This window comes from Panonychus citri, unplaced genomic scaffold (genome assembly GCF_014898815.1).
Source record: "Panonychus citri isolate SS breed McGregor unplaced genomic scaffold, ASM1489881v1 Contig00001, whole genome shotgun sequence".
NCBI lineage: Eukaryota > Metazoa > Arthropoda > Arachnida > Trombidiformes > Tetranychidae > Panonychus > Panonychus citri.
In genome coordinates this window covers 354,995-377,400 of record NW_026515406.1, presented here as the reverse complement: position 1 = coordinate 377,400, position 22,406 = coordinate 354,995, and the positions used below count along the sequence as shown (strand labels likewise).

At 32.3% G+C, this 22,406-nt stretch overlaps 8 protein-coding genes across 10 annotated transcripts; 3 read left to right on the top strand and 5 right to left on the bottom strand.

Moving 5' to 3' along the window:
- Positions 1-363: 363 nt before the first annotated feature.
- LOC128386501 (uncharacterized) lies at positions 364-3,256 on the bottom strand. 2 transcript variants are annotated; one of them, XM_053345547.1, is made up of 2 exons: positions 3,113-3,256; positions 364-2,965 (listed from the first exon to the last, which is right to left on the bottom strand). In XM_053345547.1, the coding sequence occupies exon 2, from the start codon at positions 2,841-2,843 to the stop codon at positions 1,947-1,949; it is 897 nt and encodes a 298-aa protein (XP_053201522.1). In that variant the 5' UTR covers positions 2,844-2,965; positions 3,113-3,256; the 3' UTR covers positions 364-1,946. The 2 variants fall into 2 exon arrangements, with proteins under 2 accessions (XP_053201522.1, XP_053201514.1); XM_053345539.1 differs by lacking the exon at positions 3,113-3,256 and having other exon boundaries at positions 364-3,007.
- Positions 2,993-4,763, bottom strand: LOC128386632 (transmembrane protein 222-like). The gene is made up of 5 exons (XM_053345694.1): positions 4,621-4,763; positions 4,373-4,484; positions 4,206-4,290; positions 3,950-4,075; positions 2,993-3,886 (listed from the first exon to the last, which is right to left on the bottom strand). The coding sequence occupies exons 2-5, from the start codon at positions 4,438-4,440 to the stop codon at positions 3,674-3,676; spliced, it is 492 nt and encodes a 163-aa protein (XP_053201669.1). The 5' UTR covers positions 4,441-4,484; positions 4,621-4,763; the 3' UTR covers positions 2,993-3,673.
- Positions 4,764-4,821: 58 nt separating this feature from the next.
- Positions 4,822-9,884, bottom strand: LOC128386399 (DNA excision repair protein ERCC-6-like). Its single transcript, XM_053345436.1, is given in 12 exon segments — positions 4,822-5,962; positions 5,965-6,201; positions 6,204-6,415; positions 6,485-6,657; positions 6,719-6,829; positions 6,905-7,495; positions 7,582-7,752; positions 7,818-7,953; positions 8,029-8,181; positions 8,249-8,368; positions 8,456-9,548; positions 9,626-9,884. Coding segments are annotated over 11 exon segments (3,843 nt in total). The 5' UTR covers positions 9,493-9,548; positions 9,626-9,884; the 3' UTR covers positions 4,822-5,060.
- A 58-nt stretch (positions 9,885-9,942) lies between these two features.
- LOC128386541 (phosphatidylinositol N-acetylglucosaminyltransferase subunit C-like) lies at positions 9,943-11,589 on the top strand. Its single transcript, XM_053345590.1, has 4 exons — positions 9,943-10,129; positions 10,275-10,382; positions 10,486-10,692; positions 10,800-11,589. Exons 1-4 carry the CDS (start codon positions 10,114-10,116, stop codon positions 11,336-11,338), a joined length of 870 nt encoding a protein of 289 aa, XP_053201565.1. The 5' UTR covers positions 9,943-10,113; the 3' UTR covers positions 11,339-11,589.
- On the bottom strand, positions 11,378-15,769 carry LOC128386411 (histone-lysine N-methyltransferase E(z)-like). The gene is given in 5 exon segments (XM_053345446.1): positions 11,378-13,075; positions 13,078-13,748; positions 13,948-14,114; positions 14,190-14,301; positions 14,372-15,769. Coding segments are annotated over 5 exon segments (3,168 nt in total). The 5' UTR covers positions 15,594-15,769; the 3' UTR covers positions 11,378-12,079.
- Positions 15,770-15,850: 81 nt separating this feature from the next.
- LOC128386491 (UDP-N-acetylglucosamine transporter-like) lies at positions 15,851-17,945 on the top strand. Its single transcript, XM_053345530.1, has 2 exons — positions 15,851-16,171; positions 16,568-17,945. Exon 2 carries the CDS (start codon positions 16,661-16,663, stop codon positions 17,786-17,788), a length of 1,128 nt encoding a protein of 375 aa, XP_053201505.1. The 5' UTR covers positions 15,851-16,171; positions 16,568-16,660; the 3' UTR covers positions 17,789-17,945.
- Positions 17,946-18,029: 84 nt separating this feature from the next.
- Positions 18,030-19,680, bottom strand: LOC128386516 (polyprenol reductase-like). 2 transcript variants are annotated; one of them, XM_053345559.1, is made up of 6 exons: positions 19,514-19,678; positions 19,214-19,424; positions 19,008-19,141; positions 18,750-18,944; positions 18,510-18,635; positions 18,030-18,425 (listed from the first exon to the last, which is right to left on the bottom strand). In XM_053345559.1, the coding sequence occupies exons 1-6, from the start codon at positions 19,548-19,550 to the stop codon at positions 18,163-18,165; spliced, it is 966 nt and encodes a 321-aa protein (XP_053201534.1). In that variant the 5' UTR covers positions 19,551-19,678; the 3' UTR covers positions 18,030-18,162. The 2 variants fall into 2 exon arrangements, with proteins under 2 accessions (XP_053201534.1, XP_053201542.1); XM_053345567.1 differs by lacking the exon at positions 18,750-18,944 and having other exon boundaries at positions 19,514-19,680.
- A 166-nt stretch (positions 19,681-19,846) lies between these two features.
- Positions 19,847-22,229, top strand: LOC128386457 (cell division control protein 6 homolog). Its single transcript, XM_053345493.1, has 2 exons — positions 19,847-20,904; positions 20,999-22,229. Exons 1-2 carry the CDS (start codon positions 20,252-20,254, stop codon positions 21,975-21,977), a joined length of 1,632 nt encoding a protein of 543 aa, XP_053201468.1. The 5' UTR covers positions 19,847-20,251; the 3' UTR covers positions 21,978-22,229.
- Positions 22,230-22,406: the final 177 nt, after the last annotated feature.

The following is a 22,406-nucleotide window of genomic DNA, read 5'->3' as shown; positions in this document are numbered from 1 at the left end:
TTTTTGTTTGTTCCCTTTGATTAACCAAATCAACTTTTTCAACAATCAACATGCGTTTCTTGGTAAGTGATTAGTTTAATTTAGTGATTTTCGACCATCTTTCTTGTTGGCCTTTTGTCTTTTTCCTGTGATACAATTTTAATTCTTGTATGTGAATGTAGGATTATATGGATTTCAATGTTCTCTTCTTGATTATTTCTCTCTGATGTTAATTAGATTATCAGACTAATCTTTCTGATCTCCGTTTGTGTGTGTGTTTTTTTTGCTATTTGAGATGGTCAACTTATTGTGTTTTCTTATTCTCTGTGATTTGTTTTTCTAATTTTCTATTATAATTTTGTTTCTTTTTTCTTAATTGTATTAGGTCGTTGTCGCTGTTACCATCATGTGCTTGGGTTTCATCGTTGATGCTCATCATGTTCCATACATTCCCGACAAACTCCTCGGTAAATTAGCTCCTCCAGTCCTTTTCCTTGGTAGTGCTTACGGTGTTGCCGGTCTTGGTGCCATCATCGGTGCTGGTTTAGCCAAACAACAACGACATGGAGGTCACATGGGCGGACACATGAACCTTTTCGCCGTTCACCCTGGTCTTCAATTCGGTCACGTTGCTCCCATTAACCATCAAATCTAAACCTAAATCATACAAAAATTATTTATATTCATTACCTGTTAAACATAATTGTTAATTGTTACCAACACAAATTTATATATATTTAATTTCATCAACATGTAGATTTTTTTTGTTGGATTGAAGCAAATCATCATCATCAATCAATTGGAAAGCAATTAATGGCGTGAAAAAAGCATCCCAATCATCACCAACCATCACTATTTAAATAAGATCAATGTCACAATCATCGTAATTTATTTTGCTTTCAATTCATAGTCATTAAAACAAAGAAAAAAATATCAAAACCTCTGGAATCATTTTATCGGATAATTTATCTCAATCACAATTAACCCAAAAATCAAAACAATCATAGATCATACTAATTACGGAAGTGAAATTTAACTTAAGTAGGAAGAGAAAATGAGAGAAACTGATTCGATTTTGTGAACCAATTAAATCAAAATTCGTTAATCAAAATAATCGCCTCAGGGGTTAATCAAATCAAATGGAAATTAAAATTTACAACTGGAAACACTTTCGTTTTCAATGAATTTTGATCATTCCAATAATTGAGGTGAACAATTTATAGCCTTAGGGTTAACCGTTAATTGTATTCGATCACTTGAGTAATTTAATTATTCGGTCAGAATTTGACTTAATGATTTGAGAAAATTTTGGTTTTCCTGATTCAACTGATTAATTAATTTCTAATTTTTATAAAACATACAATTAACTAAAGGCCTGATGGTCAATCTGAATTAAAGTTAATTGCTGATTGTACTTGATGAGACTTTGATGAAACAATTAAATTGAACATCAATCAATTAACTGCTAATCAAGCAAATCAATCAAATTGTTTCATTCTCATTGATTTTAATCGTTAATCTAATTTTGTTTGTGATTAATTTGTAAAAATTGATTTGATTGATTGTTGGGAACAATTAAAAAACAAAGATAAATGATTAAAATCAATGAGAATTGCTTAGTTAATCAATTTAAATGGTTGATTTAACCGAGAACATTTAATTGTAAATTGTTATTTTTAAATTGTTATTAAAAATTAGACTTTTGATTTTGTTTCTTTAATTGTAATTACAATTAATTCCTCTCTTGCTTTTTGTTTGCTATTGTTGATGGGAAATAATGACAAGACATTAAATTTAGTTACGTTATTGATTTGATTAGTTGATGGTCACAGGGAAAATAATACAATTAGTATTACAATTAACGATGCTGATGATTAATTTTGCAATAGATAAAAGCTTAATTTGATTAGCAATCATCTAATTATCGCCTTTTACATATTAGATGAGAGGAAAAATAATGAAAACAATTAACACAAAACTAAAGTTAAAACAATTGCGAAAACAATTAAAATTAAATTGGATAGCGTTGAAAGGGCAGAATTTAATTTAACGTTAGTTTGATTGTAAACGGCAACACCATCAGCGATTATCTGTAATTTGTAGGACACTTTTTTAGTGTCCAAAACCCCGTACAAGCATTTAACGATCTTGGGTAATGTCCAAGAGCATCGGTAATCATAAATTTTGGAATGATCAAGTTGATTGTTAATCGATGATGAGACAGTACCAATTGTGGCCAGTCCGTTGAAAGAAGCGTTTTCATAGTTACATTCGGCAACGATTCCAAGTCCATCTGAGTTATTAAGAGCGACTCGAACAATTTTCGGACTTTGTCCAATCACTTGAAGTAAAAAGTCCGTTGAGTTGACCTTTTCTTTAGCAATTAAAAGATACTCTCGATTACCTCGAACCTTGTAACCAATATTAGCACCACTATTGGTGCAACAATTAATGAATTTCATCTGATAAATTGGTAGTTCACTTGAATTTTCCCCAACGGCAACCGATCTGGAATCGGCGAGTATCGATACTTGATAATCGTGATCCACCACTAGATCGGCTTTTTTACCTTCGTCAACGGGCCAGGATGAATCACTTTTAGCCATTATCCAGGTACAATATAAATTACCGTTAAGATAGATTGACGACCCAAGTGTCGCATTAACGGCTCCTTGAGTGACAGTGGCACTAGTTAGTCCAGAGATTTGTTTCACACAAGAATAGACAACATTGGAATTAGGTTTTCTAAATTGTAATCCAATTGTCCGAGATTCCGTTTCTTTGATATTATAACCAATTAAGGTGAAATTAAGATACTCATCAAAATATTCCCGTTCGATGACACTGATCTTTACTTGGACCATACAATCGTTTCGTGAACAATTGGTTGTGTAATTAGTTGATAAACAATACTTTTTAATCCCACAATTTGCATCACAATTGTTGTTGTTACCAATTAGAGCTGATGATTGATGAACAACTGATCCTAAAATGATTAAACAAATGGACCAAATCAATGGATACATTTTTAATAAGTTACGATTGATTGTTGGGTTAATTAAGTTGGAAAGAGAGTTGGATGTTCTTGTTAATTGTTGACTGTGTTAAGTTTGTTGCTAAATTGTTGACATACTTGATAGCAAATAGATACTATGATGATTGTCAGAGGATCTTTGATGTCACATTCATTTGAGTGAAAACTTCAAATCATCTCGAATCCAAAAGTGAAATCAAGGTTTACACCTTTACTCTAACAATTAACTCAATTGATTACACTTTTTTTCTTCTTCTTCTCGGTAATAATAACCTTGAATTAGGTAAACGGGTGAATTGATTGTTGCTCCTTTTTCATGGATAATTTCAGTCTCTTTGTGTTCATCAGTTAATTTAATGGAAAAATTTGATGATTCATTGTAATCAGATCGAAATCACTTTTCGAGTCTCTCTCTCTCTCTCTCTTTCTTTCTTTCTTTCTCTTAGATTGTCAGGTAAATTCTGTATATACACAATTTGTATTCTGATTTGATTGTTTTGTGAAATTAAAAGCGTTTAAAGATGAATCATTGGATGGAATTACGATTTTCACGAGTAAATATGATTGATTGATTATCTTCCTTGTTGCTTGGATCTTTGTGTGAATAAGGGTGAATAACCAATACCAAGTTAATTGTTCTGATTTGATTGATTTTAAATTTTATGGGACCAAATAGATGAAGGCGAGAATGATAAAGATAAATGTTAAAAATGGAATCCATGTTTTCAGAAAACCAGAAATTCCGACATATTTTCCGAAGAGAAAAATCCAACCAGCAAGAATCACCATGTTCCAATTATCTTTTCCTTTATACTTCATGGTGGATAAAGCAAGGGCCACATGAGAATGACAATTATCTAGGAATAAATTGTGCTAAAAAAAAGGAAAACAAGTCAATTAATTACATGAATAATTAGCAATCTTCATGATTCTTACCACTCTTGAAGAGTAAATTTCACAAGCATAATCTGTCGCTTCGTCCCAGGCCTCTTTATTACCATTCACTTGGTGAGGATCTAATTGTAGATATCTGGTTGGATCACCAAAGCCCAATTTGTCCGTCTATTAAATTAACATAATCAAAGACAAAGTGATTAGTTGTGAGAAAGAAAATTTTCTTATTCTATTTAGAATTTGCAAATCAGCTGATCGACAACATATAGAAATAGAAATTCATCTTTTCCATACTAACCGAAATTGTATAAGACATCGAGAAATCTTTAATTATTCCTTGACTTGTGGCGATCCCCATGTGGCCAATGAAAGGGAAAAACCATCTAATTAAGTGACAATTAAAATTAGAAACAATTAATCAATGAAAGAGACAAACAACCAAGTAACCTTATAGAAAACACTTACGTTATTATTGGTATTGGCGTCCAAACAATACAATATGGATACCGATTTCTTTCAAAATCCACCGACATTTTGATTGTTAATCCAGTAGTTAATCACAAGACAACAAATCAAACTAATCAAATGGAGATAATCAATCAATTAATCACACGAAAAAAAATATGAACATGAGGTTGTTAGAGTTTGTAAACAAAAGCAATGAGATTGTTGTTATTCATTTGGAATTATTTTCACGGAGAAATTAAACTTACCTTTTAATTAGAGAAACTAACCAATGTAGAATAAAGAAATTCAATTAGTGTTTAATTAGAAATGAATAAAAGAAATTGGCACAATTAAGACGAGAAGATGAGACGAAATCAAGAGTTTACAAAGAAATTATCAAAAGTGTAAAGAGAAAGAAAAATTTTCCTGACAGACTCAGAAGAAAAGATTCTTAATTGTAAATCAAATTTTCTCAAAGTTTAACAATAAGAAATTTATTTAATTGTAATTGTAATTAATTTCTTAACAAAAATATACAAAAAATCGGCAGATTATCAAAAAAAAAAGATTTAAATACAAAGTTGAGAGTGAATTTAACTTGATGAAAAATGATGCAACGATGGAAACGATTATGATATTATCGATAAAATTAATTTAGTTTATCATAACCGTTGGAAAAAAATTAAAAGACGATTTAAATTTGTGATCAACGGAATTCGCCCTTGATTTTCCAAACACCAGTTTTATCTGATCGTCGATGGAAATCACTAATTTTCCATAAAAGTGACTTGAAAACTGGTGTCAACGAAGCGGGAATCCGATCTTTAAATCGTTCGAGAATCTCTTGCGTTGTCGCTTCTCCGTCAACCGAGGCTTGGAAAGCGATAAAATTTCTGATATCATTTAAAAGTTCGTTATGTTCAGATGAACAATCATCTTGAGATGTTGATCCATGTTGATCACCAGCGAAATCTTCATTATCGTCATCACCTTCAACTCTTTCAGGCCTTTCGAATTTATTTCTCGCTTTAATTGACGCAATTAAGGCAGCGCTTGACATTACACTTGACGATCCACCATCAGAAGCACTTGTTGATGCCGATGATCCTGGTAGACGATCTCGACGACCTTTTCCAAATTTATTGATTCCATTATTATTTGGTAATGTGGTGCTACTTCCAGTCCATGTTGGTATTCCGGCCGCTGGAGCATAACACATTTGTCGAGATCGTCTGAGCGCTTTTATCGCTTCGTTGGCAACTTTTTCAGCCTCACTTTCAACCAAGACAAAATCGGTATTCGTTTTACCTTCGATAACATCATGTTGTAAAGCCGAATGCATGGTCGACTTTTTGAACAGTTTTTTCAACACATAATCGTCTTGCTGTTTATCGATATTATCTTCCGACGTAATTGTTGAGGACGTCGAGGGTTTCGCAGATTCTTGATTGTAAGTATCACTTTTGACCAAATATTTAATTCGTTTGCCCTCGAAAATGGTTCCCTTATGTTTCTTAGATTTGGTTGATTTCTTACTCGATTCTGGTTTATGATAATTCTTGTACATTGGTGATTGAGCTGTTGTTGTTGTTGTTGATGATGATGATGATGGAAGGATGAATCACAGATCGGTTGAGTATCACTTTTTTTGGTGCAATGTGAAGATGAGGATGATAATGGTGATGAAGTATTTGAATTAGAATTGAATTTATCTGCTATCATTTTACTCAATTTTTTCGCTTTTTCTTGCAATTCTTTGATCTTTTCTGGTGGCAGTGTAATTTTCTCAGTTGAAGATGACATAGTTCGAGAAGATTTATCTTTACTCTTTTTGGTAACATTTTTGCCGATTTATTAATCTTGACCTTTGATCCAGTTCCTGCAAAAAGAGCGCTTGATTCAGTTGTTGCCGAATCATTTCCAAGAGTAAACAGTTCGTGAAGATCATTGGTCTTGAAAAATCGTTGCTGCTTTGGATCTTTTAGAACTCGATTTGTGAGATATTGTTTGAAAACTTGTCGATGATAAATTTTTTCCTCAACTGTTCCAGCGGTTAGAAGCCTAAAATTAATCGAAAGACAATATATTGATTAAAATGAGAGAGAAGGAAAATCTCTAATCGAAAATTACCTGTAAATGGTCACTTGCTTATCTTGACCGATTCTCCAGGCTCGTTCTCGGGCTTGCATGTCGGTAGTTGGATTCCAATCAGGATCATAAATTAGCACACGATTAGCACCAATCAAATTTAATCCAACGCCACCAACCTTGGTAGTTAACAGGAATACAAAAATATTTGGATTCTAAACAAGTAAAGCAATCAAATTAATTTCTCTTCTTTTTTTAGAACCTCAAATTACTTACTGAATTAAATTCTCGAACTGTTTGTTGTCGAGTTCCAATCGGTGTACTTCCGTCCATCAAAAGGTAAGTATACTCTCGATATCGTAAAAACATTTCCAAAATATTTAACATCTTAAAAGGAGAAACAATTGACCCATCGGATTAATCAGTGAGTTAATTGTTGATTATGTTATTAAAACAATTTACCTGTTTTCCTTGAGTGAAAAGTAACACTTTATGTCCTTGTTTATGCCAAAGGGAAAGTAAAACATCAACGACTTTCATTTTACCCGATCGCTTATAATAACCGAAAGTATCTTTAACTTCACCAGTTTCCTCTTTTGGACCATCGGTAAAAAGATCGGGATGATTACAAATTTTTCGCAAGTTAATTAGTCCAACAAAAATTTGCATCTTTCCTTTGAAAATATCTCGAATTGTATTCGACTCTAAATAAGTTTTATAAACATCTCGCTGTTCATCAGTTAAACGGCAAAATAAAACTTGCTCGTTCTTAGTTGGTAGATTAAGTACCATTTGAACTTCATCTTTGACCCGACGTAAGAGGTAAGGTTTAATTGCATCTCGAAGGACGGTTGCACATCGATAAGCGATTTCGACCTGAATTTGTGAGGCGTTTGCATAACCTCCTTGAGTAATCGGAACGGAAAATTTTTCCATGAAAACGGGAAGAGTTCCCAGTTTTCCCGGATAAATGAAATCAAAAAGTGACCACAATTCTTTGAGATTATTTTGTATCGGTGAACCAGAAAGGATAATACGATGAGGAGTTCGAAACTAAATTATTTATATTTCAAGGAAGGAAAAGAAAACAAAATTAAATCACTGAAGAGAAACAAATTAAATTGATTGATTTGAATTACCCTTTTACATGCGAGGGTCGTTTGAGCGTCAGGATTTCTGATCTTATGACCTTCATCGAGGATCACATAATGCCAATCATATTCGTAAAGTAAATCTTGAAATGTAACAATACTACAATAGGATGTGATTAAAATCCCATTGCAACGATTAATTATTCCAACCAATTTTTTCTGCAAAAAAAAAGATGTAACAATTTAGCCAATTGATTTACTATTGGAAGCCAATTAATTTTCACCTTTTTACCATGGAATGAGCCAGTGTGATGTAATATAGCGACTCTAAGAAAAGGCCACCAGGCCTGAAATTCAGAGACCCATTGATTCATAACTGTCGCTGGAGTGACTAGTATAACTGGACCTAAGGTTTTCCTCCTAAAGATTTGCAATAATTATTAGGGATTATTATTAATATTATTGAGATTTCATGAGTAACAATTGATTACTTACTCGTCACGGAAATTTGAGATCTCACTTGAGGCCAAACCGGCAAGAAAAGCGATCACTTGAATAGTTTTTCCCAAGCCCATCTCGTCACCCAAAATCCCACCACAACCAAGTTGATGTAACTCCCAAAGCCATTGAACACCTCGTTGTTGATAACTAGAGACAATTAAATTGTGGGATGAATATTTATTAAAACAAATCAGATTGATTGTCAATTACTTACTTGTACAATTTAGACCATATATGTTCAGGTACTTTGAAATCACCTTCGACGGTGTGACAGTTTTCATAAGTGATGATTTCATTTGCATCAACTTGTCTTTGGATTTCTAGTTTAACGGCTCTGATTTGAGGAGAGAAAGAGAGATTAATGATTTAATTATCATTTAGATTGTAAAATGGATTTTAATTGTTGTCTCTAAATAGTTACCTCATCCTTTTTTGGTAAGCGACTTCATCTCCATCATCTAGAATCTTTTTCTTGGTTACCTTTTCTGGACCCGCTTCGAGTTTAATTTTTTTCGATACTTTTTTCCCCACCTTTTTACGTTTCGATTGTATCTCATCAGCGTCCCCACCATATTCTTGATCATCGATATCACCAATTTCTTCATTATAATCATCTTCTTCTCCATCTGAAGGAACATAATCATCTGTGTCTTCCTTTTGTCGAAATCTTTTACTACTCTTGGAATCAATTCTTTCACTTTCTTCATCCTCCATTTCCTCATCATCATCATCATCATTATCATAATGGCGATTCTGTGATAATTGAAAATTACGAAATCGCTGAAGAACTTCTGAGCTGCTTGTGGCTCTATTGAAATTGGAATTTGTTGTAATGGCTTCCGATTCCTGAAGATTGATTGATGAAGATAATTTATCGGGAGATGATGAAGTCGATGGTTGTAGATGATCATATCCATCATGTGTTTCCTCTTCGATTTTAACAGTCGGCCTTTTATCGAATGACAAAATGTCGGCAAGTCGTTTCTTATGAGTATCAGTTTCTTTTGGCTTTTTACCGATAACCTGACTATTCATAACCGAATCGACTTGTTTTAAAACTCCTTTTTCATAAGATTGTTGTTCATAGGCAACAACTCCAAGTTCTTGAAGCTCAGAGACTTGATCTTCATTAGAAACACAAGGGATAGATGACATATCAATCCGAAGTCGAACAGGCCCCTTTTTAACTTGATCTTCGGGTGATTCTTCATCTTCATCTTCACCATCATCTGAATCTTGATTGATGCCTTCTTCCTCTTCCTCCTCTTCCTCTGCCTCTTCTTCACCATTACCTTCATTGAAATCCCCATGTTCCTCATAATCTTGACCAGGAGACTCAGGTTCTTGTTTAACATGAAAAGAATCACCTTGATCTAGATTAATTGCACTCGAAGAAGATGAAATTCCATCACCAGGAACACGTAGTGAGGCACAGGATTGATTCACATCGAAAGGCATGTTGACAAAACCTCAGACGAAAATAGATCTTGCTTGAAATTTATCTGTTTCTATTACTTCACTTATAAAAATCTATCAAAATAGAAAAATGAAAATTAATGAAATGTTAAAATACCACAATTAAATTACTAACCTGATAGAGGAAAAAACCATAAATAGAGTAGCTTGTATTTCATCATCCAAAGTCAGGCCTGGTGAAAGGTACAAACAAAAGCTACTAACAAACAAGAATAAACAAAAGAAACGATTTATATAAATTAATTAGAATTAATCTCAATCAAGTCCACATAGAAAAGGTAAATTCACAAACAAAATTAAAGCATTCAATTGATTTAGAACAAAAGAAAAGCAAAAGAACAATTAATATTAATGATCAGTTGTGAATAGAAAAAAAAATCTAAACATTAAAAGAAAAGGAAAACAAGAGAAAGAAGAAAAAGAAAGAGAAAAAATCAGCTGATTCTACCGGTTTTTTCCAAAATCTTTTCTAAAAGTGAACTGATTTTAATTCTCTAATTATGATTATTAATTTTAATTGTTCTCGATTTATTCTACTTATTATTCTGTTTATTGAATCGATGATTAAATAAATTCTGATGGTAAATCAATTGAATCTTCAATATGTCAACATCAAAAGGTAAGAGTTTTTTTATTTTCTCTTCATTTGTTTACATGTTAATTTTTTATTCTTTTTGCTTAATTGTTTCAAATTGATTGTTGATTGGCTTTTTAATTTTTATCAATTAATTGTCTCTTATTGTATTTTAATCATCTTTTGATAGGAGTTCGTAAAAAAGGCAAATCAAATTGGAAAAAGGTACTTTATGAATCTCAAGATTTTCCAGACAATTACATCCCACCGACATTTCTTAAAGATTTACGGAAAAATGGTTAGTTAATTGTTACAATCTAATTGTGTATTTGTCACCTTCTTTCTAAATTGTTAACAATAAGTGACTGATCATTTCTCTTAATGATTTTCTTGCTTTACAGTTAATTTGAGATATTACTCACTGAGAGAATCGTTAATCTATTCTGGTCTTTTAACCCAAGAAATTAATTGTATCATAATTTTCCTTCAAGTTTTTAATCTTCTACAATCAAGTGAACAATCATCTTCTAATTATATTTGTATTTCCATTGCAATTATAACTCTACTTCTTTACCTGACACTTTTATTGTCTTCAGAAAGCGATGATGGTAAGTGTTAATTTCTGACCAACACAATTGTAAACAATTCATATCAACCAATTATTAATTACTAATTTTACTCCAATTAACAATTACTCCAAACAACAATGAAAAAGTGATCGGTCAACTTAAAACAGGAATAATTTTCATCATCAGTGGATTCACAGTCTCACCAATCCTGAAAACATTAACGGAAACAATTAGCACCGATACAATTTACACAATGGTTACATTAATGATGATTATTCATTTAATTTTTTTCGATTACGGGGTCAAAGTGGCCATTGTCAGTCCGTCTCTATCAATCAATAGTGCCATTTTCGCTGGCGTTTGTCTTGCCTCTCGATTGACCTCAAGTTATCAAGCATTTGCCTTACTCACCTTTGCGACCGATATTTTTGTCCTTTCAACTGTAATCCGATCAAAATTGCGGAAAAACATCTCAATTCAAGTTAATTACATTCTAACTTGTTTATTAACCACAATCTCGTTGATTCTCATGGTTAATTTATGCTCACCCATTTTCACAATTATCTACGTCATTTCGTTGATTATGGTTAATCTAATTCTTCCCTATGGTTTCTGGTCACTTCAATCGTACAAGGAAAACATTTATGGCCCATGGGACGAAGCCGTGATCCAGATAAATGATTGATTTACTAATTGTCAAGGAAAATGTTTATATTCTTGTTAATTCTATTTATATATTATTTTTTTATTTAATGTTAGATTACATGCTTATTGCTTGTATAAAAGAAACAATAATTGTGATCAACATTTGTGTTGATTTTTGGAGAGATAGTTGGATGTTGGTGCTGAAATGATTAAAAACATGCAAAAAGAAATTGATAATCAGCATGATTTCACAATAATTTGAAGAAATAAATTAACTTGTGAATAGAAAAAGAGAGAGAGACAATTAATCAACATATGATGTGTTCGTGATTCCAAAGTGAAATTGATTGACAAAAAAAAAGAGGAACCAATTAACATTAATCTCTCAGTTAAATGCTGTTAACTGTTGATGTAGGTTTGGTGTAAAATCCAATTGATTTAAATTGTTTTAAGATGATTACAATTTATATATGTAGAGAGAGAAAATTATAGATAAAGTTGATAAATTAAAGGAACAATTAGTTGACCAGTGTAGATGTGTGAGTGTAGAGGTGAGTGGATGTCAAAGAGAGAGAGAGAGAAAGATTGATTGTAATCTCTTTTTTTCTTCTCTTCTTTTAGATTGTGATTCGATAAATTAAAAGTAATTAATAGATTGTATATGTTTGTGTATCATATAAGCTATTAAATGGGATAATTGATTAATTATAGTAAGCGGTGGTTGATAGGTAATTTTTTGAACAATTAGAAGGTGTAAAAAGAGGTGCAATTGGTTATTAATTTAATTTGGACAGTCAGTTGATTCTCGTTCGATACCAACAAATTTAAGTTGTTCCGTGAGTCCATATCGATAATCAAAGAAAAGCTCTTCACCAGGTTGGATTGGCCGTCGAGCGAAAATACCAATTCGATGATCACCATTAACCATTAGGACTTTGGCATAGCAATTAGGGTTAACTGAGTGATTAGCGAATCGTATCTTATTACCCTTTCGAGTTGCATCTACAACATAATCGTTGTTAAGGTTAAACAGGAAGCTACACTTGTACTTGTCGTACACTTTTCCCCGTCGATCGGCTTCATCTTGTGAGATAATTTCACCACAATATTCAGAGATAAATTCATTTTTGGCCACATAATCTTTAAGAAAGATTCCCCATCCGACAACATCGGAAGGTGCGAGAAGAAGGTGTTTCTTTAAACCTCTTTGTATTGAAACATTTCGACATGTAATTTGTCGGGCATCCTCTTCGTGGGAACCACAAGTTTGACAAAGATCGGGATCACATTCACGAACCGCAAGGTAACAAGGACATTGTTTTGTAAAACATTGAGCTTTACACCGACAACCAGGAAATCGGTGAGGACATTCAATACTACAAGAACAATATTTTTCACAGAAATTATTGGTTGATACACAGATACAATTAGCGTCACAAGGTAAACCTGGATGATCACAAGGAATATAATTGTAAACACCAGTTGAGGTAGTTAAAGTTTCTCCGTCTTTCTTTAAGTGTAACTTTCGATGTTGTAATGCCCAATATCGTGTTTTCTTTTTCTTTTTTCGAGGTGGGGAGAAGGTTAAATCGATCTCTTCTAAACCACCATGGGAAAGCTCTTGTTGAGCAAAAAAGTAAACCTGTTTACAGGTTTTCGTGAAAATGGCCTCGGCTACCGCACAATAATTACGATAGAAAGTTTTCCATAAAACTCGAAATAATGATTTCTCCGCTCCAGTCCATTCGTCACAATTATTAATCTCGCTCATCAATTCACCGGTTTAATCATATTCTCCTGATTAGCTCCAGAACGTGAATTGTTGGAATTTTCATCACCAGAAATTAAAGTGCTCACTGTCGGTGGCGGTGGTGGGGGTGGTAAAGTTAATGGTAAATGGACATCGTGATTTGTCAGATAAAGTTGATTAGTTGGATTTCCATTGGTAATATTATTACTATTTGAGTTGATAAAATTGTTATAATGATGATGATTATTATTATGGTGACTATCGTTATTGGTGCTACATGATTTCCTTTTATTTGACTTCATTTGTCTCCATTCTTGCATATGATCATGTGGAGATCGGCCAATATAATTTGAAGATCCTACATTACGATTACTATGAATATGATTACTTAAATGGTGATTATTATGATTATGGTGATGCTTGGAATTGACAACATGTTGATGGTGATTATGATGATTATGTTTGCTCAATAATTGATTTAGACTATCATTACTGTCTTCACTGCTAGCATCATTACTGCTGACATTACAATAGAGTGTCACTTTTTTGGATACTTCTTGATAGTTGAGTATTTCATCATCTTGTTTTTCTTGTTTAATTTTCAATCTAACACCATCCATATGTAGATAACAATCAGGTCCACAAGGATCAACAGCAGGTTTAATATCGGAAGGTTTGGGTTGTGGTTTCAAATAATGATCTGATTTAGAAAAAACAATGAAAAGAGAGAAGGAGAGATGAGATGAGATGAGAAAACGATTATTTTCAAATAGAAGATTGAAACATGAAATTTATCCTCTTGATACTTTGATATTTATAAGGAGAAATATTATTCTTCTATAGAAGAGAATATTCTTTGCCTTTTCTGAAGAGTAAAGATTAACTATAAGTACACTTACGGTGAAGAAAACAATCATATCTGTAACAACGTCTACAGAAAAGAGTATGAAATGAATGCATTGTCTGTTCTCGAGAAGATGAGGTTGCATGAGGACCATCGATGTTTGGAGTAGATTCAATATTTTCCACATTGAAACAATCTCTTTTCGCTATAAGGTTTGCATACCTGAGAATAAGAAGAGAGAGAAGAACAAAATTAGTACCTGCTTTTGAAAAAGAATAGAAAAAAAGAATTACAAACCTCTCTTCCAATTCTTTTGGATTCCCTTTGTCAGGATAAACTGAAGAAACGGCTTCGAATATAATCGAAGGGATCGTAATTTTTTTACCTTCATCTTCGATCTTTCCAATATCTAAATTAGGAAGTAGAAAAGAATAAGTTAGAAAAAGAAGAAGATGAAGAAAATTGTTCAATAATCTCACCTGATGAAACATTGGAATCATCAGTTATGGTGGAAACTGTTTTAATCTCATTATCAGTTGATGAAAGTTTTCGACGATTTTTAGTCTCGGATTTAGCGAGAGCTTCAACTGCTTCAATGAAAATTTCATCTTCCATGATATCCTTGGTTCCATGAACTTTACCATCATAATTTTTCAATAATTCTTCAATGAATCCTCCTTCAACTACTTCATCACCCATATAGGGAATATTGTGAAGTTCAGTTTCATCTTCGACCAGAAAATTTTGCTGAATAGTAGCCCAAGTAGCCATGGATGGAATAGCGGAAACCGAGTAGAATGTTTTAATTAGACAACGTTGATTAACTTTGGCTGAATCAGATTTAAGATAAGCTCGTTTATGGGGCACATCGGTGGGTAAATAATCACCAAATTTATAATTAACGGTGATAACACTTTTATCCTCACCAGAATGCTGATGATTATCATTTTTTTCATCATTATCATCATTAACCATAATTGATTCTTTACCAGAAGTGGTTAACAATTGTCGTAAATAAGATCGATTATTTGCATAACATGCCTTAATTATATCTTTTCTACGGTAACGTTTTTTAGCTCGAATTTTACTAAATTCACATATAACCCGTTTCCTCCAATTTTGTGGTACCAAAAGGGAAGGTGAAGAAGAAGAAGAAACCAGTGAAGAAGATTGATTTGAAAGAATGGACGATGAAGATGAAGAAGATGATGAAGGTGGTGGTGAAGAAGATGCTGGTGATAAAGGTAATAAAATAGTCGGTGGTGAACAAGATACAGATGAAGAAGAAGATGAGGATAAAGTGATCGTCTGAATAGAAGGACTAGTAACCAAAATTCCAGAAACACTATTACAAATAATGGAAGGTAATTTGAAACCATTGATTCCATTATCAGCACCATTATCACCACCATCCGAATTATTAACGCCATTAGAAGTGACAGAATTATTTCTTACCACCTCTTCATCTAAATCTTCCTCTTCCTCATCTTCCTCTTCCTCTTCATCCTCATCATCAACTCCAATTCCACCATAAACACCAATTAATTGACCACCAATTCCATGATTACCATCACCATTATCACCATTCAAGCAGCTGCTGGTTCTCCTATTGTTAACAATTGTATTGATAGAATCACCATTTTCCATCATTGGTTCATCTTCCTGTTGTTCCCTTTCTCCGATAACCAAACCTTTCTCCATTCAGACTTACCTTAATTACCAACATTAATTATCACATAATCACAAAGAAATTTGGTTAATTTGATATAAAGAAAGAATAAAAAAAGAAACTAAACTTAAAAATAAAAGAACAACAAAAAGAAAATGAGAGAAGAAGAAAACAAGAGAGAGAAAAAAAAGAAAGAAGAGAAAAAGAGAATATGAAAGAAAGAAGAGAAACTCAGGCTTTGTGTTGATACGAATTCCCGGTCAGAGAGACTTTTCTTTTCTTCTCTTTCTCTCTTTTTCTCCCTTTCTTTATTCTCACTTTGATAATCATCTTTATCTTCACTTGTTACCTGTCATCTTGTTTCATCTTCTTCTCGGAACAAAAATGTGAATCAATTAAAATAATCATTAAAGTTGATTATTGGTCTTGGAACATCTTATTAGTCACTAATAGTTTATCATGTTAACCATTAAATTGTTTCTTCATCTAAAGAATTGCCAATGTTTAATATTGAGAAAGAGAAACAACAATTTTTGATTCTCTTTTCTCATTCTCATTCTCGTTTGTTGTTTTCTCCATTTACATTTTTCTATACAATTAATTCCATCAGGTATTGTATTTTTTTTCTCTCATTTAATCTCTTTTCTTTTTAATTCTTATTATCTCTCACCTTTGGTCTACTGTTATTCTAATCCTGTTCTCTTGTGTCACTTATCCCTTTTAATCAGAATTTCGGTTTTTTTTTCTATTCTTTTTTTTTCTATTGGGTTTGTTTACTTTGTTTATTTGGTCTTTATTTTCATCATTAAGGATGAATTTATTTCTTGCCACGAGTTAATTTTATCTCTCTCATCTCAGTCTTTTTCCTTCTCTATGTTTCTCTTTTTTTCGTTAACATCTTGGTTAATCATTTGATTTAATTCTTTTTGTGCTGATACCATTTCCATGATTCTCAAATTCTAATTCATTTTCTCTTGTTCTTTTTTTGGTTTTTTGTTTATTCCAGATTTTCTATTCTTTTCTTCATCTCTGGTAAATTATCCCTTTGATCGTAAATATTATCATTTGGTGGTGGTACACTTGTTATAAAATAAATACCATGGAAAAGAGTAAAAGTGATAAACATTTATTAATCCATGTTGGTACTAAGATTGAAAGTAACGATGTGAAAATATTACACTACGAAGGAAAAGATTCTTGGTTTGGTAATCGAGATGTACTTAAATATGGTTCTTTAATTACGTTAACAATACAAAATTGTACCCTTAATTTATTGATGAGAGCCTCGCGAACCCAGAAGGAATTATTTATCACATCAACGGCTGTTATCTTAGCTGAACTGGTCAAATTGATTACCTGTATTGGAATGGTCTATTCTAATGAAGGTTCATCTAAAGGAGCCATTAAAACAATCAACAATCAAATAATTAAACGTCCCCTGGATACATTAAAAGTTGCAGTTCCTTCCATCATCTATTACGTTCAAAATAATCTTCTCTATCTTGGTGCAACTCATTTGGATGCAGCTACTTGTCAAATAATTTATCAATTAAAAATTTTAACCACCGCCCTTTTCTCAGTGGCCATGTTGGGTAAACGACTTTACCCCCATCAATGGATTGCATTAGTATTATTATTCATTGGTGTAGCTCTTGTTCAACTACAACAAACAGTATCAATATCATCATCATCTCACCATCATCAACAACAACAACAACAAACACCAGAGGAAATAGTTAAATCAACTCACATTAATCAATCTCCTTTCATTGGATTCATGGCTATTCTTACAGCCTGTTGTCTCTCAGGTTTTGCTGGTGTTTATTTTGAGAAGATATTAAAAGGAGAAATATCTCTTTGGATTCGAAATGTACAATTAAGTGCCCTTACAATTCCTTTCGGTTTAATTGGGATACTTTTCACCGATTTTGGACCAATTTCTGAGAAAGGTTTCTTTTATGGTTACAGTCCTCTCGTTTGGACGGTCATCTTTTGTCAAGCTCTTGGTGGACTTCTCTGTGCCGTGGTGGTCAAATATTCTGATAATATTATGAAAGGTTTTGCCACCTCTTTGGCCATCGTATTATCATGTGTTGTCTCAATGTTTTTCCTCGATTTTCATCCTAGTTCACAATTTATTCTCGGTGCATTAATTGTCATGGCTTCAGTATTTCTCTATGGAAGGCAAGTTCCCTCATCAAACTCTTTCGCCAAAACCTCAAGTTAATTAACTCTAATCATCTTAACCAATCATCCAAAAGCAATCATCATGGTATATAAATTAATTTACTACACATATATATTTATTTATTTATTGTCGGTTTGTTGTAGTTCAACTTTTACCTTGAATCTTTATTGCAGTTGATTAAAAGGTTAATCTTTAATTGATGTTCTGTTCATTTTTTTTGTCAAATGAATGAGAATCTTCAATCAATTGTAATGTTTAAAATTTTGAAATTCAAGTTCACTTTCATAATAGAATATTTTTGTTAATTATAAAAACAATTTTAGAAGAGGAATTAAATTTTGTCAACAATTGCAAAGTGAAAATGTAAAAAATATTACACAATTTTGTTCTGACCGTAACAGTAAAGGTCAAATTCACAATAAAAAAGGTATAATTGCACGTCGATCAGCTGGATAAAGTTCAGCGAAAGCAACTTGATACCATCGATGAGTTAATATTGCTGAGATAATTTGATTCACTATAACCCAAATGTAAAGTGCCAACCAATTGTAATTGAAATCAGTTAAAAGGTATAAACTAGTGTAAGTAATTATTTCAGCGGCATAATTTGGACATGAGACATATTTAAATAACCTGCCATCGGGAAAATAATAAGTGCCTCGTCTTACAAATCGAACTGTGGAAAAATTTTCATCAGACTTAGAGGTTAATTTAAATGTTGGATAAACAAGAAGAATAAATTTACGAATGATATTATTACATCGAGAACTTCTAATGGAATTGGGATCATGTCGTAAACGGGCTAATTCATAATGAGCCCAGAGTTGAATGGTTTGGCCAATGAAAAAGATAATAAATCCAATTGATGTAATCAAAAGTCGTTCCCCTGTGAATAACAAATTTGCAAAACGAAAAATTAGTTTACATTTTGTATATCATATAAAGGAAAGTGTGAAATTAGGTGTTAGGGTATTGGCGAAATTGTTTTTTCTTCAGTTACATTTTATAAAGTGCACTGTCGCGTACAAATTATTCGCATTGAATAAGGCGATACTTAAATAGAAAACTATTCCAGTCATATAATGTATAATGTTAATCTCATTATCAGATGATACAGAAATGAAGACACATTCAAGATATCTTCGAGTAATATGCATCAGACAAATAACTGAGAAAGAATAGGGTTCAAGTCCAACTGAAAGAGAGAAAAAGAAAATGATTTAGTAATCGATTGAAAATCAATGTAATTGTTACAAACCATAATTTATGTCACCGAAAATAAATTTCAATGTTGGATAAACAAAATCTCTTATCTTAAGCTTATACAAGTAAGCGGACAAAATGACAATCAAATTAATTATACCAGCAATCGCATAGAAATGAGAGAAATATCTACAAAAGAGAAAGAGAGAACAAGTGTCATAATATAACAGTGAAGAGATAATCTATCCAATTAATTATTACTTTTTCTTGATCATCAGAAATTTCATACACCCAGCTGAATAAGCATTACGTTCACCATTACTTAAAGTTGCCAATGTTTTCCCATATTTATAAAGGACAACCAACCAAGTTGGTAACACTTTCTCACAGGTTAACATGAAAATTCCAATAACTCCAACAATTAGCGTAACACTTAACCAAAAAAGAATAAACCATGAAATTCCCAGTTTTTCTAAATTGCAAAAAAAAAGAAAAGAAAAATTAAATCAATTCATTTATGAACAAACAAACAATAAGAACAACAAAATAAACAAAAGTTACCTTTGGTATTTAACAGAGAAACGAAAAACTCCAACATTTTGATGAAAGACAAACGGTCAAAGGGTAAGGTGAAAATTAACTAAATTTATTTTCTATTAATCAACAACATTTTATACTCAAGACAATTGAATAAACAAAAATTAAACAGAAAATTAGGTTAATTGTGCAATCAAATGAAAAAAAGAAAATGAAAAAAAATGGAAAAAGAAGAAAAGTGGCTCCATCTGTCGGGATGATTTTCTTCTCCGAAGGGGAAGACAAAAAGGAGCGAAAAAGTCGAGGGAGGGAAGAAGATGAAAGATTGTTATTGTTTGTTGACCGCGAGTTTTATTCGCGCCTCTTTAAAGGTCTTCCTTGTCTTTTAATTGTCTTTTAACTTCTCGCTCATTCACTTGAGATGTTTATTTAATTTTCTCTTTTTTTAATTATCATTGATTTTATTTTATTTTCTATTTTAATTGTGTTACACTTTTAACTGTTTGATTTGAGAACATCTTTTTAATATTCTTTTGGTTGTGGTTTGCTTTATTTTTCAACTTCTAATCTCTTTGTGACCTCTTCACTTTTTTTTTTCATTTGTTCTTCTTGTGGTTTTTGTTTTTTTTTCCTTTACTTTCCTTCACTCAGATAAGAATCTTTGGTCTTTGAGATTTATCAGAGTGTTTGTGCTGTTCTCTGTTTATTCTTCTTCTTCTTCTTCTGTGATCTGCCTTTTGTGCTCTTGTTGGATAAATAAAAATGGTAGTCACCAGATCGGCTCAGAAACGGCAACGTGTTGAATGTGCATCACCGGTGAAAAATCGTAAAAATGTTATTGAGAGAAATGTTAAAACAAGGACAAATACCATGATGACAAGAACCACTTCCATTAAAACTCCTAGAAAATGTCACCGTAATTTAATGGACAGTTTTAATGATGCTGCTGTTACCGAGGAAAATAATGACAATCAGTTTACTGAGAGTAAATTTGAAGAAATCGACCATGGACTCACCATGACACCTCCGCCTACACCTGACCCTCAATCTGAATCCGAGGAGATGTTATCTTATGCCACCAGTTCCCCTGAATGTTCACCGGTCAAATGTAACCCGATTGTTGAGGCTAAACGACTTTTATCTATTGGTGCTGTTGACGGTATTATTGGTCGAGATACTGAGATCTCAGATTTATCCAATTTTCTAGAAAAATGTCTCGACACTAAAGAATCATCAACAATTTTCATCTCTGGTCCTCCTGGAACTGGTAAAACTCTGACCGTCCAGTCAATCATCACAAAATTAAAGCAAAGCTATAAGATCACTAAGCTTTTTTACAATTCAATGGATTTCAGAAGAGGTACAACAATTTATTCAAAGATCGCTGATGATCTTGGATTAAAAGACAAGACCAGGTAAGAAAAGATTTTACAAGGAGAACATTTTCCAATTCTCTTAAATCGAACAACAATCAAATCTAATCAATTTTCTATTCTTAAACTATTATAGATTTCGAGATAAATTGATCGAATCAATTGAGAAATTTATCACCAAAGCGAGACAAATGGTCATTTTAACAATCGACGAAATTGATAAATTAGACAAGGATCTGGTCGACGCGCTATTAGATTGGCCTAAAGTGAAAAAATCGAAATTAATTTTAATTGGTATCGCTAATACGATAACCTCATCAAGTCTTAACAAAATGACCTGTATCTTTGAACAAAACAGTGTCAAGAAAATTTCATTCCGCCCTTATTCAAGAGACCAGATTATCGACATTATCCAATCTCGATTACAATATCTAAATCCATCTTTTGAACTAATCTCAAGTAATGCCCTTCAACTCTGTGCACGAAAGGTTTCATCATACACCGGTGATGCTCGTAAAGCACTGGACATTGTCCGTCAAGCAATAGAAATGGCAGAGAGGGAGAAATGTTTATCTAATCCCTTAACTGGATTAAAACTGACCGCTGATGATGGTGATAATCAGGGTTCACCAAGGAAAATGGCTCGAATGTCACCTCGTAGATCACCCCGGAAACGACTTAACTTTGATCTTAATCCTGGTAAACCATTAGTTGAACCTCGACACATAAGTGCCATTTTAAATTCCGTTTTCGGAAACAAATTATTCTCCGAGGAAAATTTTACCGAACTCACAATTCACCAACAGATTATCTTATGCTGTATTCTTTACTATGGTAAAGAAAGGCAAAACAAAGAGATGAACATTCCCACCCTGTATAAATTATTCATCAAATGCTGTTCTAAAACTGGAATTTCATCTAATCAAATATCAAATTCTGATTTTCTGTGTATCTGTCAAATCTTGGAATCAACTGGATTAGTGAGGATTAAACAAGCAAAGGAAATGTTCCAAACCAAAATAACATTATCGGTGAACGAAGATGAAGTTTCCCAACGAATTTCCGAAAAGTCTCTCATTCAACATCTAATGAAATATATAAATACTCTTATATGATTATCATCAATTCCCCATCGAATATTATTTAAATCCAACAATCTATTTTATCCTCTTTTTTTTCAAAAAAAAAACTTCACTAATCCTTTTAATCAATGAAAACCAAACAGATTTGTACATATACATTGTATATTTATCAGCTTTTCTGTATGAAGGGATAAACTTTTATCTCTGGTAATAATTATATTTATCTTAATGAGACGAAAAGAAATTTAAAATAAATGATAATGATAATCTTTTAAACAATCACAATCAATAATCTTAGATTACTAATCTATGTAAAAATCTAATCACAATTTTAAAAAGATTAACTCAATTACTGTAATGGTGAGGAAAACGAAACAAAGTAAATAATAATAATAATGATTAATAAAAACTTTCCAATCACTTTTGTTGGTGACAAAATTTTTTGATGGTTAACACAATAGT